Raw genomic sequence first — 17225 nt, 5'->3', positions numbered from 1 at the left:
TTTAAACGTGCCCAGAGGGGCAGAGCGTACCCTTTAAACGTGCCCAGAGGGGCAGAGCGTACCCTTTAAACGTGCCCAGAGGGGCAGAGCGTACCCTTTAAATGTGCCCAGAGGGGCAGAGCGTACCCTTTAAACGTGCCCAGAGGGCAGAGCGTACCCTTTAAACGTGCCCAGAGGGGCAGAGCGTACCCTTTAAACGTGCCCAGAGGGGCAGAGCGTACCCTTTAAACGTGCCCAGAGGGGCAGAGCGTACCCTTTAAACGTGCCCAGAGGGGCAGAGCGTACCCTTTAAACGTGCCCAGAGGGGCAGAGCGTACCCTTTAAACGTGCCCAGAGGGGCAGAGCGTACCCTTTAAATGTGCCCAGAGGGGCAGAGCGTACCCTTTAAACGTGCCCAGAGGGGCAGAGCGTACCCTTTAAACGTGCCCAGAGGGGCAGAGCGTACCCTTTAAACGTGCCCAGAGGGGCAGAGCGTACCCTTTAAATGTGCCCAGAGGGGCAGAGCGTACCCTTTAAACGTGCCCAGAGGGGCAGAGCGTACCCTTTAAATGTGCCCAGAGGGGCAGAGCGTACCCTTTAAACGTGCCCAGAGGGGCAGAGCGTACCCTTTAAATGTGCCCAGAGGGGCAGAGCGTACCCTTTAAATGTGCCCAGAGGGGCAGAGCGTACCCTTTAAATGTGCCCAGAGGGGCAGAGCGTACCCTTTAAACGTGCCCAGAGGGGCAGAGCGTACCCTTTAAAGAAAAGCATAATGCGTCGTCATAAAACACAACAAAATAAAAATGTCATAAAGAGACGATTCGTCTATAAAGCATTTCACTTAAACCTATTTATTTAACAAGGCAAGTCAGAATGACGGCCTACCTCGGCCAAACCCGAACGACGCTGGGCCAATTGTGCGCTGTCCTCCGGGACTGGTTATGACTGCAGTGACGCTTCTTGCAGACTGCTGCGCTACGCGGGAGCCCAATTTTAAAAGGGAGACTCCGTGACAATGAACAGTGATGAAACCACAGATGTCGTAGAAGATCAAGTCAAGTGTAGGCCTTACCTCGGTTAGTGCAGTTATAGGCGTGCCATACAGATGGCGTGTGATCGTCGCGTGACAACAAACATAGTCGTTCCACGGTTTATATCCATATCGCTGAGCGTACCTTTAATAATGGTTAAAAAAAAAAAAAAAACATTGAATACTATGCCACACCCTCTTAGCTCAGACCACACCCACAACACACAATAACCACACCCACAACACACAATAACCACACCCACAACACACTGTTTGGTATGCTTTGTAATTTTAATTCCCGTAATGTCATTTGTTTTTAAATGCAGACACATTTTTTAAAATCTTTTTTTTTCCACAAAAACATTTCAACTTAAAACTTTACGGTACAATTATTATGCAAGTCAGAAGAGCTTTAGTCTTAGCTGAAGCTCAGGCTTGGAGGAGGGACTGATTATCAAACGGGTTAAACAGTGAAGCAGTATAAAGACGACATCGAGCAGTAGACAGCTAGCAATACCTAGTGGACAAAGCTCTGTCTGCACCCTCAGTAGAGACAGCTAGCGCTTCCTAGTGGACAAAGCTCTGTCTGCACCCTCAGTAGAGACAGCTAGCGCTACCTAGTGGACGAAGTGAGGACTGGAACCGTTTCATCCTCGGGAGCAGTAGCAGTGCTAGCCTGGAAATCCAACCTGAATTCAGCTCCCTTTATTACAGTAGTAAAACCATTCTAAAACGTAGCGTGATTCAGTCTGGCTTTCTGGGCTAAAAGCAACAGCGCCACCCTGTGGGGAGACAATACCGTTACACCCATCCACCCTAAGAAGAACAGTGTCTCTACAGAGAGAGAGAGAGAGAGACAGCGGTGCAGTCACAACAAGCAGCTTGATCTAATATTCACGTTCAGAAAATAAACCCTTTTGTCACATTCTGTTCCGTTCCCGCAGAACACCTGAGAGGGGGTTGGCTGTCTGCTATCACACTTTCGGCATGGTAACAACACAGGAGGCTGCTGATTGGAGGACGGCTCATAATAATGTCTGGAACGGAGCAAATGGAATGGCATCAGACACCTGGAAACCATGGAAACCAATGTGTTTGATACCATTCCGCTGATTTCGCTCCAGTCATTACCACGAGCCAGTCCTCCCCAATTAAGGTGCCACCTGTGGGTAACAAACTGTCACCAACTCCCAATTGGCAACTACATCAGCCATTGGTTATTGTTTTGATCGATGATCGGTAGCTAATATTGATTGATCAAAATGTGGTCCCTCTCTACCTTGAGCGGTGCATCAGCCTATCAGGACTGAGAATGCATGAAAATAAGAATGACCAAGTGTTTCCCAAAAGGGTCTCAATCTATGGAAGCAGATTAATGCCAAAATGTTGGCAGGAATAAGACTTCATAGCCCTCAGAGCAACTCAGTGTTTGTCATAGAAAAAGGAACATGAGCCGCTAGAGCGAAAGTCGCCTCCGGCAAAAACCCATTTCAGATAATCTCCCGTCTACAGACCTATTCTGAGAAGAGCTGATTTGAGACCAGCCCTTAAGTGTTACCAGTCTAAGTTCTGTCCTTAGTGATACTGATTTCAGGCCTGCTGTTAACTTATGGGCCAGACATGGATGGTAAAAAAAAACAGTGTAATATATATATAGGCTTTCTGTTTCCATTTCCTACTTTTCAAACAAGTGACCCCAGTCTGGCCGCTCATTAAAGCGGTATAGGGAAACAAAATTACAAAGTGTTTTTTATCTAAAATAAAAATGGTAATTTAAAAGTCTGCATCTGTATGGGCAAACTGACACGCCATCTAACGTAAGGCGATGGGTTAGAGTCGAACCGTGGTCAATCGCGTTGGAACGGAGGAGATTGTTTTTCCTGTGTCGTCACGTCCACTTCCTGGTTAAGGGCTAGGTTTAAAATTAACAAAGGTTAAGACAATAGGATTCTAATATCCCATAAGTCTTTGCATAAATACGGAATAAGTCTAAACAATGGGACTAGCAATGTGAGTCAAAATGACAAAGTGACTGTTCGCAGTAGCCTATAGAAAGTTTGCCAACCAAAGTGGAAAAAAAAAACACAATCGTAGTGAATTTCCCGCTAAATACACAGCCAACACATAGGATAACTGTTTTTACTGTTATTCTATTCATAAAAAATAAAATAAAATAATCTAGTCACTTTATTACTTGATTTTCACGACCGCTAATCCTGCAGAATCGGCAACGGTGCTGCTGGTCAAATGAAAATATTTATTTTCTAACGTTTCGCATTGAAAATCAATGAAATTGTCTTAACCTTTGTTACCTAGGTTACAGGCGATAGCATCATAGCCTAAGACCCGTTGCCAGCGATCTCCCATTGGTTCCCAGCGCATTCCGCCACCCTCACGGTTGTATGGAGTGCTTCACTCAGATGGTAGAAAAATATAGTCTATTTATTCTCTTCATTGTTACATCGCAGCCAGACATGTAGTGTTAACAACCCAGCAATGGAGAGGCTTTCAGGATAACTAGCACTACAAGAGAAGAAGAAAAAAAAAACATGAGGGCAATGACACGTCATCAACTCCCGTCTAGACACTTCAGGTTATTTTTTTGTCTTACTTGCTCTTGATAATTCATGGTTTATAATAATACGTATTATAGTTGTCTTTTCATTGGCATTATTTGGCAACACGTTTGTATTTTTTAAATGTTTTCTTTGTTTTTGTTTTGAGGTACTTTACAATATGGTTACGATGTAAATTCCACAGTACTTAGAAATGACTGTATCAATCACACAGTAAAACACTACTTTACAAGGCAAATGGCCACTTCAGAATAGATGTTTTCATGAGAAATAACGCAGCACAACGAAAGAAAAATACACAATAAAATAACAGCGACTCCTCGCATTGGGGGGGTTGTTCAGATTTGAAAAACAAAGCCACACTTTCATTAATTTGTTCATTTACAAGTGAGGTGACTCTGATAAAAAATGCTGGTGATGACCAATGCAACTGCAAAAACCTCAATATAAACCCGAGTTGGACAGAGACTTGCCACAAACCCTGTTTTAACTTGGGCAGAGGCATTGATATGTGCCCTTTATCCAACTCTATGCCTCCATGTCTTGTATGAGCTACAGGTACCTCCATATTAGCCCCTGATATCAGACCTATCAACCCCCTCCCTAATATTACTGCTGATATCAGACCTATCCCCCCTCCCTAATATTACTGCTGATATCAGACCTATCCCCCTCCCTAATGTCACCCCTGATATCAGACCTATCCCCCTCAATGTCACCCCTGATATCAGACCTATCCCCCTCCCTAATGTCACCCCTGATATCAGACCTATCCCCCTCCCTAATGTCACCCCTGATATCAGACCTATCCCCCTCCCTAATGTCACCCCTGATATCAGACCTATCCCCCTCCCTAATGTCACCCCTGATATCAGACCTATCCCCCTCCCTAATGTCACCCCTGATATCAGACCTATCCCCCTCCCTAATGTCACCCCTGATATCAGATCTATCCCCTCCCTAATGTCACCCCTGATATCAGTGGTGGGAGACAGTGTGTGATTGGCTACTATACTGTTGACAGAGGTTGGTGGGAGACGGTGTGTGATTGGCTACTATACTGTTGACAGAGGTTGGTGGGAGACGGTGTGTGATTGGCTACTATACTGTTGACAGAGTTTGGTGGGAGACGGTGTGTGATTGGCTACTATACTGTTGACAGAGTTTGGTGGGAGACGGTGTGTGATTGGCTACTATACTGTTGACAGAGGTTGGTGGGAGATGGTGTGTGATTGGCTACTATACTGTTGACAGAGGTTGGTGGGAGATGGTGTGTGATTGGCTACTATACTGTTGACAGAGGTGGGTGGGAGACGGTGTGTGATTGGCTACTATACTGTTGACAGAGGTGGGTGGGGGATGGTGTGTGATTGGCTACTATACTGTTGACAGAGGTGGGTGGGAGACGGTGTGTGATTGGCTACTATACTGTTGACAGAGGTGGGTGGGGGATGGTGTGTGATTGGCTACTATACTGTTGATCCACTTCCAACACTTGTTTTGTCTTGGAACGAACAGACAACAGGACATCTGGAACGAACAGACAGGGTGTTCCGCTCTCATGCTCGGGGGTGCATTCTCCGACCACGTTCTCTTGAGTACGTTCATGTGAGGACAAAGTGTGGAGAATGTAAAAAAACAAACATTCAATTTGAGAAGCATTCCCCTCTTGTGTATTACCCCACGCTGAGCAGCACTCCCCTACTGTATTACCCCACGCTGAGCAGCACTCCCCTACTGTATTACCTCACACTGAGCAGCACTCCCCCTACTGTATTACCCCACGCTGAGCAGCACTCCCCTACTGTATTACCTCAGCACTCCCCTACTGTATTACCTCACGCTGAGCAGCACTCCCCTACTGTATTACCCCACGCTGAGCAGCACTCCCCTACTGTATTACCTCACGCTGAGCAGCACTCCCCCTACTGTATTACCTCACGCTGCACCTCCCCTACTGTAATACCTCAGCACTCCCCTACTGTATTACCTCAGCACTCCCCTACTGTATTACCTCACGCTGAGCAGCACTCCCCCTACTGTATTACCTCACGCTGAGCAGCACTCCCCTACTGTATTAGCTCACGCTGCACCTCCCCTACTGTAATACCTCACACTGCACTCCCCTACTGTAATACCTCACGCTGCACTCCCCTACTGTAATACCTCACACTGAGCAGCACTCACCCTACTGTAATACCTCACACTGCACTCCCCTACTGTAATACCTCACACTGAGCAGCACTCACCCTACTGTAATACCTCACACTGAGCAGCACTCCCCCTACTGTAATACCTCACACTGCACTCCCCCTACTGTAATACCTCACGCTGCACTCCCCTACTGTAATACCTCACACTGAGCAGCACCTCCCCTAGTGTATTACCTCATGCTGCACCTCCCCTACTGTATTACCTCATGCTGCACCTCCCCTACTGTATTACCCCACGCTGCTCCTCCCCTAGTGTATTACCTCACGCTGCACTCCCCTACTGTATTACCTCATGCTGCACCTCCCCCTACTGTATTACCTCATGCTGAGCAGCACTCCCCCTACTGTATTACCTCACGCTACTCCTCCCCCTACTGTATTACCTCATGCTGCACCTCCCCGTTCACTGACCCTTCTTCCAGCCAGGACAATTGCAACAATAGAGACCAAACGAGATACGCACAAAGCAAACATTTTAGTTCATAACTTTCAGCTACGTATGTGAATTGTAATAATGTAGCTAACCAGATAGTTTAAACAGGCAAACATGACCTAAAACTGTGGAGAGTCGGAGATGTCAACTCTTCGTGGGTAGCTAGCTAACAATTCTTTGTGGCTATCTGCCTAGCTAACAGTACTAGTTGCTAGCCTGTTAGCCCTATAGACTTATTATGGACTTGTGATCTACGGTATGTAGGTAGGTAAAACACGCCAAGATTAATACAGCATCTAGTTACTGATTTATTAAGATAAAATATTGTAGTCAGGCAACATATGTGATTTGAATAGGCGACATTTCATTCGGAAGTCAAGAGTGTTATTTTCTCTCGCTTTAGCTCAAATAATGTCCGCCATCGATTTCAAGAAATGTCATTTCATTTTTTTTACGTGGTTTTTGCATCATATTTTTTCTTGGATACTTTCTGCTGAAGCATCGATGTTTTAGAGAAGTGCCATCCGTCCTCTGTTTCACATACTTTGATTTGGACTCCTGCTCCGACCCTCCAGTGCTCGGCGCACGCTAGTACGCAGAAACACCCACAGAGTCACCCTGACCGGGTACATATGAAGTCGAGCGAGAGATGAGAATTAGTTTAGGGAGTCTCCAGAATTGTCTCTGAGTGTGTGTGTGTGTGTGTGTGTGTGTTGGTTGGATGGTTTCAGTATCTTGGCTGATGGGTCTGCGTGATATATTGTAATGTTGCCATGGCAGCAAGTATGACAGGTTAATTTGGCATGGTGTAACTCAGTGTTTCCCAAACTCAGTCCTTTGTTTTTTTGCCCTAAGCACTACACAGCGGATTAAATTAACCAATTTATCATCAAGCGTTGATTATTTGAAATCAGCTGTTTAGTGCTAGGGGCAAAAACCAAAACATTCACGTGGGGGGCTCTGGTGTAACTCACCCTGTTAAGCTATCCTAACCAACACACACACACACACACACCTCTTATACTATACTCTTAGCACAAGAGAATGTGCAGTTTCTTAGAGAAAGGAAATGGTCTGATTATCGATTAAATTGCTGCTGCAAAAGGGACGGTTCAGAATCCTGGAGCTGATAAAAAGGTTTCCTCAGTATCTTTGGTAAAAAAAATAAAAGATTATTCTGAAATTAAGGAATGAGAAAAAAAGCCCATGTACTCAATTTCAATTTCAAATAGTGGATTAAAAACGTAGTTCAGACAGAATAACTGGTGTGCACTCTACGCCTCATGTTCTAGGGCCAGGGTGACTCAAGCATGACATTATACTTCCCACGAGGATTGTATTTACAGTACAAATGACATTTAAAAAAACATTCAAATAGGGTATTTCTTCTTTAAAATAGGGTATTTCTTCTTTAAAATAGGCTATTTCATCTTTAAAATAGGCTATTTCATCTTTAAAATGTACAGGAACACAGTTAAAATTTTAGACATCATCTTCTGGGAACTGGTTTCTATGGTAACATCTAAAAAGAAAAATATATATATGTAAATTTAAAATGAAAGCAGGATTTGAAGGTTGCCGCGGCAACAAGACCCTGTGTGTTCCAACCTTTCCTTCCAGGCTATCTAGCTAGCATGTTAGGGTCATAGGGGGGGGTTGGTTGACCAGCCAAGCACACATCTTCTGTTTTAAAGCAAAGCTGCAGTACAACAAAATCCCACTCAAACAATACATTATGTAAAACATTTCTTTTGGGCATTCAGTATAGCTACTAAACCAACAACGCTGCTGCCTCCTAGCGCAGGCCGCAACTATTAACGCAATTAAATATATATTCATATACAACTTTAGGCATTTCGCATAGATGTTGTGCAAATGATTCTGTTATGGTCAGTGTTTGTGTGTCTATCTCTGTGTGTGTGTGTGTCACGGTCTACTACCGAGGACTGCGTCTTTTTTCATATTTATATCACTGTGTAAAACACTACAGTGTCTTAATGTACAGTAGAGCCCTATTCACAGGGGACTGGTATTACTATAGAACGTTGGCTATGGAATTATCACCCCCAGGGCTTAATATGGGCTTAATAAAAAGGGCTTAATATGTATGTCTATAATATGTCAATCTGTAATATGTAAGTCTGTAATATACGTCTCTGATATATGTACAACGCCTTTAAAGTCTCACACCCATTGACTTTCTCCACATTTTGTTGTTGTTACAGAATTTTAAAATTTATTCAATTGAGGTTCTGTATCACTGGCCTCTACACACAATATCCCATCGTGACATCACAATACCCCATCGTGACATCACAATACCCCATCGTGACATCACAATACCCCATCGTGACATCACAATACCCCTTCGTGACATCACAATACCCCATCGTGACATCACAATACCCCATCGTGACATCACAATACCCCATCGTGACATCACAATACCCCATCGTGACATCACAATACCCCATCGTGACATCACAATACCCCATAATGTCAAAGTGGAATTATGTTTTTAAATTATTATTTTTTTACACAGTAATTAAAAATGAAAAACTGAAATGTCTTGAGTCAATAAGTATCCAAACCCCGTTGTTACAGCAAGTCTAAATCAGGAGTAAATATTTGCATAATAAGTTGCATGGATTCACTCTGTGTGTAAAAATAGTGTTTAAACATGATTTTTTAATGACTATCTCATCTCTGTTCTCCACACATACAATTATCTGTAAGGTTCCTCAGATGAGCAGTGAATTTCAATCCCAGATTTAACCACAAAGACCAGGGAGGTTTTCCAATGTTTTTGCAAAGAAGGTCACCTATTGGTAGATGGTGTAAACATATAAAAAACAGACACTGGGTAACCCTTCGATCGTGGTGAAGTTATTCATTACACTACCGGTGTATCAATACACCCAGTCACTACAAATATACAGGCGTCCTTCTTCCTAACTCAGTTGCCAGAGAGGAAGACAGTTGCTTACCAAGAAGACAGTAAATGTTCCAGAGTGGCAGAGTTACAGTTTTAACTTAAATCTACTTGAACATCTATAGCAAGACCTGAAAATGGTTGTCTATCAATGATCAATCCAGCTCTTAGAGACTCACCCAGAGGTGCTTCTACAAAATATTGACTTAGGGGTGTGAATACTCATATAGAAAAAAAGAGACAATTCTGTATTTAATTTTCAATAAAATAGCCAACATTTCTAAAAACATGTTTTCACTTTGGAATTTTGCCCAATTGTGTAGATCGGTGAAAATAAAAAAATCCATTTTGAATTCAGGCTGTAAAACAACCAAATGTGGAATAAGTCAAGGGGTATGAATACTCTCTGAAGGCCCTGTACGTCTGTATTGTGTAGCTACAGTATGTCTGTGATATGGACGTCTGTACAGCAGGTTGTAAGATTTAACATGTTAGTTAAACACCATTCGTTTTTTTAATGCAAAAATTACAAAAATAAAACACAATAGAAGGAAGTCAACGAGTCTCTGGACTAGAACCCAGGCAGCATGTAATCTAACCCTATTCAGGACTAGAACCCAGGCAGCATGTAATCTAACCTTCTTCGAGACTAGAACCCAGGCAGCATGTAATCTAACCCTATTCAGGACTAGAACCCAGGCAGCATGTAATCTAACCTTCTTCAGGACTAGAACCCAGGCAGCATGTGATCTAACCTTCTTCAGGACTAGAACCCAGGCAGCATGTAATCTAACCTTCTTCAGGACTAGAACCCAGGCAGCATGTGATCTAACCTTCTTCAGGACTAGAACCCAGGCAGCATGTAATCTAACCTATTCAGGACTAGAACCCAGGCAGCATGTAATCTAACCCTATTCAGGACTAGAACCCAGGCAGCATGTGATCTAACCTTCTTCAGGACTAGAACCCAGGCAGCATGTGATCTAACCCTTATTCAGGACTAGAACCCAGGCAGCATGTGATCTAACCTTCTTCAGGACTAGAACCCAGGCAGCATGTGATCTAACCTTCTTCAGGACTAGAACCCAGGCAGCATGTAATCTAACCTTCTTCAGGACTAGAACCCAGGCAGCATGTGATCTAACCTTCTTCAGGACTAGAACCCAGGCAGCATGTGATCTAACCTTCTTCAGGACTAGAACCCAGGCAGCATGTGATCTAACCTTCTTCAGGACTAGAACCCAGGCAGCATGTAATCTAACCCTATTCAGGACTAGAACCCAGGCAGCATGTAATCTAACCCTATTCAGGACTAGAACCCAGGCAGCATGTGATCTAACCTTCTTCAGGACTAGAACCCAGGCAGCATGTGATCTAACCTTCTTCAGGACTAGAACCCAGGCAGCATGTGATCTAACCTTCTTCAGGACTAGAACCCAGGCAGCATGTGATCTAACCTTCTTCAGGACTAGAACCCAGGCAGCATGTGATCTAACCTTCTTCAGGCAGCATGTGACCTTCTTCAGGACTAGAACCCAGGCAGCATGTGATCTAACCTTCTTCAGGACTAGAACCCAGGCAGCATGTGATCTAACCTTCTTCAGGACTAGAACCCAGGCAGCATGTGATCTAACCTTCTTCAGGACTAGAACCCAGGCAGCATGTGATCTAACCTTCTTCAGGACTAGAACCCAGGCAGCATGTGATCTAACCTTCTTCAGGACTAGATCCCAGGCAGCATGTGATCTAACCTTCTTCAGGACTAGAACCCAGGCAGCATGTGATCTAACCTTCTTCAGGACTAGAACCCAGGCAGCATGTTATCTAACCTTCTTCGAGACTAGAACCCAGGCAGCATGTGATCTAACCCTCTTCAGGACTAGAACCCAGGCAGCATGTAATCTAACCTTTTCGGGACTAGAACCCAAGCAGCATGTGATCTAACCCTCTTCAGGACTAGAACCCAGGCAGCATGTTATCTAACCTTCAGGACTAGAACCCAGGCAGCATGTGATCCAACCCTCTTCAGGACTAGAACCCAGGCAGAATGTAATCTAACCCTATTCAGGACTAGAACCCAGGTAGCATGTGATCTAACCTTCTTCAGGACTAGAACCCAGGCAGCATGTGATCTAACCTTCTTCAGGACTAGAACCCAGGCAGCATGTGATCTAACCCTCTTCTCCAGACACAGTGTAATTAACCATTCCACCCCTCCATCTCTCTCCTCTCCCCCTAGCCCCATTCTTAACACCGAGTCCCACTCTTCATCCCCTCGTTCTTTACCCCTCACTTTTATCTCCCCCACTCTCCATCTCCTTGAGGCCTCCCTCTCTCCTCTTTCCTCCCTCTCTCCTTCCTCTCTCCTCCCTCTCTCCTCTTTCCGCCCTCCTCTTTCCTCCCTCTGTCCTCTCTCCTCTTTCCTCCCTCTCTCCTCTCTTCCTCAGACGTAAGGGAGGATGCCGTAGACGAACAGAGCCATGACCGCGGCGCTGAACAGCCCCGCCACCGGCACTGTGACGAACCACGCCAGGAAGATGTTACGGAATAACCGCCAATCAACCGCCTTCTTGGATCGGATCCAGCCAACCGCTACCACCGAGCCCACCTGGTCGTCACGGCAATGCACAAGAGGAGAAAAACACAAAACAGGAACCAAATCAACAGCAGGACAAACGTGGGTTACATTTCTATCAATTCAACTAATAGTCCTGGTACACCAAACCTGGTCCTGGAGAAGGGTGAGCAGATGTTGCCACAAGTTACTGCTCAAGACCTGACCTGAGAGTCAGGTGGGTTAGTGCAGGGATAGAACAAAAGCCTGCTGTGAGCCCAGCAGGACTAGGGTTGGTTGGTGACAGACCACAGACTGTAAACCTCCTAGGTTAGTAGTAGTGCCAGCTGATTTGAACACTTCTATTAGTAGGTTTCTGCAAATCAGTTAGTTGAAGTCTGAAATTTGCAGTTTGGTTTTATATTTCACCCCTCCAGAAATGGAAAACACCCAACTAGAATTCACCCAAATCAATCAATGTCAATTTATGTGTGATTGTGTGTATGTTTCCATTACTGTATACCTCTGCTAAATTCAGGCTTCCACAAGAACACATATATAATCTAACATATTTACTCACCTTGTCTTCATCAAATATTTAATAGATCAAGCTAACAATAGAACAACCTGTCTGTCTGTCTCTCTCTCTCTGTCTGTATCTCTCTGTCTGTATCTCTCTCTCTCTGTCTGTATCTCTCTCTCTCTGTCTGTATCTCTCTCTCTCTGTCTGTATCTCTGAGCGGACTGCTCATATACGGCCAGTGTAACCCGAGCTAGCACCCCTGTGGTGAAGATAGCAGCATCTAAATTTGGGCTGGGGTCAGGATGGACTGCCAATGTTTCCAGACCACTCTGACACAGAAATGATCTGTGGCTGCGTTTACACAGGCAGCACAATGCTGATCTTTTGCCTAAGTATTGGCAAAGAGCTGATCTGATTGGTCAAAAATCCAATTAGTGAAAAGAATATCAGAATTGGGCTGCCTGTGTAAACGCTGCCAGTGTGGCCGGAGAAACCAAGATGAAAGCTAGCGAACTTAACGTTGTGAGAATGGACACGTTCCAGACATATCATATTGCAGTCGTGTTGAACACTTCAACCAATGGGCTGCGTGCGATATCCTCAACTGTGCAGTTAGCCATCAAATTGCTATATCATACAATGTGGGTTAGCCAATATGTTAAATAAATCATCAGATTACTATGTCATCCGATGTGGGTTAGCTGATATGTTAAAACACCCATCTAGGCGTTGTATGAGCTCTGACAGGCGACTGCAATGCTGTCAGCCTGGAACGCGCCCCTTGTTTGATGCCGTTTGAAGGGAGCTCATCATCACCATCACTACTTTTCACAGCCAGGGTTGAGGGGGTCCACTCGGGGATAGATTAGCTTAGTAAACGGAGTAGGAACATCTGGTTAATAAACTGGGTTCAACCTGAATGGACCCCTAAACCCTGTACCCAAACACACTCTACAGTGGACTTGAGGTGTGTCACCAGGGTCCTGTTCATTTGGCACCAAACGGATGACAACAGACTAAAATGTTCATCTTCCGTTACAAGAAAAAAACATTTTTATTTGTTGTTGCTACGGCATGCCCTAATGAATGCCCTAACGACCCTGATCTCAGCCCCCTGACACATCACACAACAAATTAATAAAATCAAACAATCACCATATTGCAGGGACAATAAGGACACATCAATCAGAAATCATACAGCAGACATAGCTAGCTATTAGCGTGTTAAAAATGTAGTCCTACCAAGGAAGTGGAGGAGGTGAGAAATCAAGAGAAATGGTTTGCATCAGGTCAGGTTGATTTTAGGGAAATTTGAGCCATTTTGAAATCGATTGAAAAAGTCGGTTTTGTTTCTTGTGCATTTTCCCCCAGCAGATGAATGTATTTAATACAAGGCAAATAAAGTTAAACTTTAAAATGTTAAATAAAAGCTTGAATGTATCAAAAGGAGAACACTGACCAAGCCTTCTGTTGAATGAAGCAGTTGAGTCAGAGTCCTAGAGGGTCAGAGATCTAGAGGGTCAGAGATCTAGAGGGTCAGAGACCTAGAGGGTCAGAGACCTAGAGGGTCAGAGACCTAGAGGGTCAGAGACCTAGAGGGTCAGAGATCTAGAGGGTCAGAGATCTAGAGGGTCAGAGATCTAGAGGGTCAGAGACCTAGAGGGTCAGAGATCTAGAGGGTCAGAGATCTAGAGGGTCAGAGACCTAGAGGGTCAGAGTCCTAGAGGGTCAGAGATCTAGAGGGTCAGAGATCTAGAAGGTCAGAGATCTAGAAGGTCAGAGTCCTAGAGGGTCAGAGACCTAGAGGGTCAGAGATCTAGAAGGTCAGAGTCCTAGAGGGTCAGAGATCTAGAAGGTCAGAGTCCTAGAGGGTCAGAGACCTAGAGGGTCAGAGATCTAGAAGGTCAGAGATCTAGAAGGTCAGAGATCTAGAAGGTCAGAGATCTAGAAGGTCAGAGTCCTAGAGGGTGCAGCTACACATGATTGTCTTTCCTCAATGTGTCTGTATCGTGACTGGACAGTATAACTGAGAATCGGTCCCACATGGCACCCTATTCCGTATATAGTGCACTACTTTGGCCGGACCCTGTGGGCGTTGGCCAAAGGTAGTGTCAACCACTGAATAACAGATAACTGAAGTGCAGTGACTAATGGTGCATTTCATGAAATACCTCACGTCATTCCTTACACAATCCCATTGAGCTACACAATCATGTTCAGAGACCGTGGGATAATTTGGGCATGTCAGTACCAGTCAGGGTAGCTATATACACCCTATATACACTTTGAGATATCAGCTGATGTACGAAGGGCTATATAAATAAATTTGATTTGATATACCAATTTGAACTCTGCTACCTATGACATATAATAAATATATTCACTACGTCTGCTAAGTATCGTGTGAGATGACATCACACACCTTAACCAATCACCAGCGGAGGAAAAGTGCACAACGGGTCAAAGCTGCAACTCAGAGTTATGATTGGCTCAGATTCAGTCTAGTGAAGCTGATGGGAGGAGCTACGCGGCTTCACTGACCAACCAGTACGCCAATACCTTGCAGTGGGTGGAGCTTATTGGGATGCCCACATTAGAGGCAATAAGCACTGACAGAGCACTCATTACTTCAACGCAAAACCCACTGTGAAGAGATGGAATAGAGGGAGAGAGAGAGACAGAGAGAGAGAGACAGAGAGAGAGAGACAGACAGAGAGAGAGAGACAGAGAGAGAGAGAGAGACAAAGAGAGAGAGAGACAGAGAGAGAGAGAGAGAGAGAGAGAGACAAAGAGAGAGAGAGACAGAGAGAGAGAGACAGAGAGAGAGAGAGACAGAGAGAGAGAGAGACAGAGAGAGAGAGAGAGACAAAGAGAGAGAGAGACAAAGAGAGAGAGAGAGACAGAGAGACAGAGAGAGAGAGAGAGACAAAGAGAGAGAGAGACAGAGAGAGAGAGAGAGACAGAGAGAGAGAGACAGAGAGAGAGAGACAGAGACACAGAGAGAGAGACACAGACACAGAGAGACACAGACACAGAGAGAGAGACAGAGAGAGAGAGAGAGACAGAGAGAGAGAGAGAGAGAGACAGAGAGAGACAAAGAGACAGAGAGAGACAGAGAGAGACAGAGAGAGACAGAGAGAGAGAAAGAGAGAGAGAAAAAGAGAGAGAAAGAGAGAGAGAGAGAAAGAGAGCAAAATAGAGAGAAAGAGAGAGCAAAATAGATGGAGGGGTACAAAAACAAAGAGACGAGAAGTGAGACAGGTAAAGGAGGAGTTGGAGGGTTGCATTCTGGGGAATGAGGCAGCCCAGCCTTCTGAGGCTTTCAGCAAACAACACACCTGTGGGCACAAACACACCACACCACAACATGCCATGTGAGTGTAAGGGTGAGGTGTGGCAGGGAGGCCGTCCACCTGTCTCAGTCGTACCTTGCAGTGTGTGGTACTGACAGGGATTCCGATATTGGAAGCCAACACAACAGTGAGAGCTGAAGCCAGCTCTATAGTGAATCCGCTGTGAAGAGGATGAGGGAGGGGGGGACGGGGGGAGAGACATCCTTAACCGTCAGTGTTCTGCCTTTTTCACATCATCACACACACAGGCCTTCATAGAAGTAAGAGTCACACACACACACATAAAACCTTTGACGAGACCTCAGACTAGAACTTCCATGCAGGATAAGGAGGGGGTGTTAGGGTTGTATGTGATACAGTAGGGGGTTAGGGTTGTATGTGATACAGTAGGGGGGTTAGGGTTGTATGTGATACAGTAGGGGGTTAGGGGTATGTGATACAGTAGGGGGGGTTAGGGTTGTATGTGATACAGTAGGGGGGGTTAGGGTTGTATGTGATACAGTAGGGGGTTAGGGTCGTATGTGATACAGTAGGGGGGTTAGGGTCGTATGTGATACAGTAGGGGGTTAGGGTCGTATGTGATACAGTAGGAGGGGTTAGGGTTGTATGTGATACAGTAGGGGGTAGGGTTGTATGTGATACAGTAGGGGGGTTAGGGTTGTATGTGATACAGTAGGGGGTTAGGGTTGTATGTGATACAGTAGGGGGTTAGGGTTGTATGTGATACAGTAGGGGGGTTAGGGTTGTATGTGATACAGTAGGGGGGGGTTAGGGTTATATGTGATACAGTAGGGGGGTTAGGGTTGTATGTGATACAGTAGGGGGTTAGGGTCGTATGTGATACAGTAGGGGGTTAGGGTTATATGTGATACAGTAGGGGGGGGTTAGGGTTGTATGTGATACAGTAGGGGGGTTAGGGTTGTATGTGATACAGTAGGGGGGTTAGGGTTGTATGTGATACAGTAGGGGGGTTAGGGTTGTATGTGATACAGTAGGGGGTTAGGGTTGTATGTGATACAGTAGGGGGGGTTAGGGTTGTATGTGATACAGTAGGGGGTTAGGGTTGTATGTGATACAGTAAGGGGGGGTTAGGGTTGTATGTGATACAGTAGGGGGTTAGGGTTGTATGTGATACAGTAGGGGGTAGGGTTGGGATACAGTAGGGGGTTAGGGTTGTATGTGATACAGTAGGGGGTTAGGGTTGTATGTGACACAGTAGGGGGTTAGGGTTGTATGTGATACAGTAAGGGGGGTTAGGGTTGTATGTGATACAGTAGGGGGTTAGGGTTGTATGTGATACAGTAGGGGGTTAGGGTTGTATGTGATACAGTAGGGGGGTTAGGGTTGTATGTGATACAGTAGGGGGTTAGGGTTGTATGTGATACAGTAGGGGGTAGGGTTGATTGTGATACAGTAGGGGGTAGGGTTGATTGTGATACAGTAGGGGGTTAGGGTTGTATGTGATACAGTAGGGGGGGTTAGGGTTGTATGTGATACAGTAGGAGGGGGTTAGGGTTGTATGTGATACAGTAGGGGGTTAGGGTTGTATGTGATACAGTGGGGGGGGTAGGGTTGTATGTGATACAGTAGGGGGTTAGGGTTGTATGTGATACAGTAGGGGGGGGGTTGTAT

At 45.1% G+C, this 17225-nt stretch overlaps 1 protein-coding gene across 1 annotated transcript in view; it reads right to left on the bottom strand.

The window, feature by feature from the left end:
- Positions 1-9640: 9640 nt before the first annotated feature.
- The window catches only part of LOC112246541 (sodium-dependent phosphate transporter 2-like), a 151389-nt gene continuing 143804 nt past the window's right edge, over positions 9641-17225 (bottom strand). Inside the window, 4 exon segments of the mRNA XM_042320239.1 lie at positions 9641-9879; positions 10720-10953; positions 11262-11771; positions 15669-15753. Of these exon segments, the coding sequence (XP_042176173.1) occupies positions 11607-11771; positions 15669-15753 (250 nt within the window). The 3' untranslated portion in view covers positions 9641-9879; positions 10720-10953; positions 11262-11606.

Source organism: Oncorhynchus tshawytscha, linkage group LG04 (genome assembly GCF_018296145.1).
Source record: "Oncorhynchus tshawytscha isolate Ot180627B linkage group LG04, Otsh_v2.0, whole genome shotgun sequence".
In the NCBI taxonomy this organism is placed as follows: domain Eukaryota; kingdom Metazoa; phylum Chordata; class Actinopteri; order Salmoniformes; family Salmonidae; genus Oncorhynchus; species Oncorhynchus tshawytscha.
Note: the sequence above shows the minus strand (reverse complement) of the source record. Positions and strands in the feature narration are given on the sequence as shown.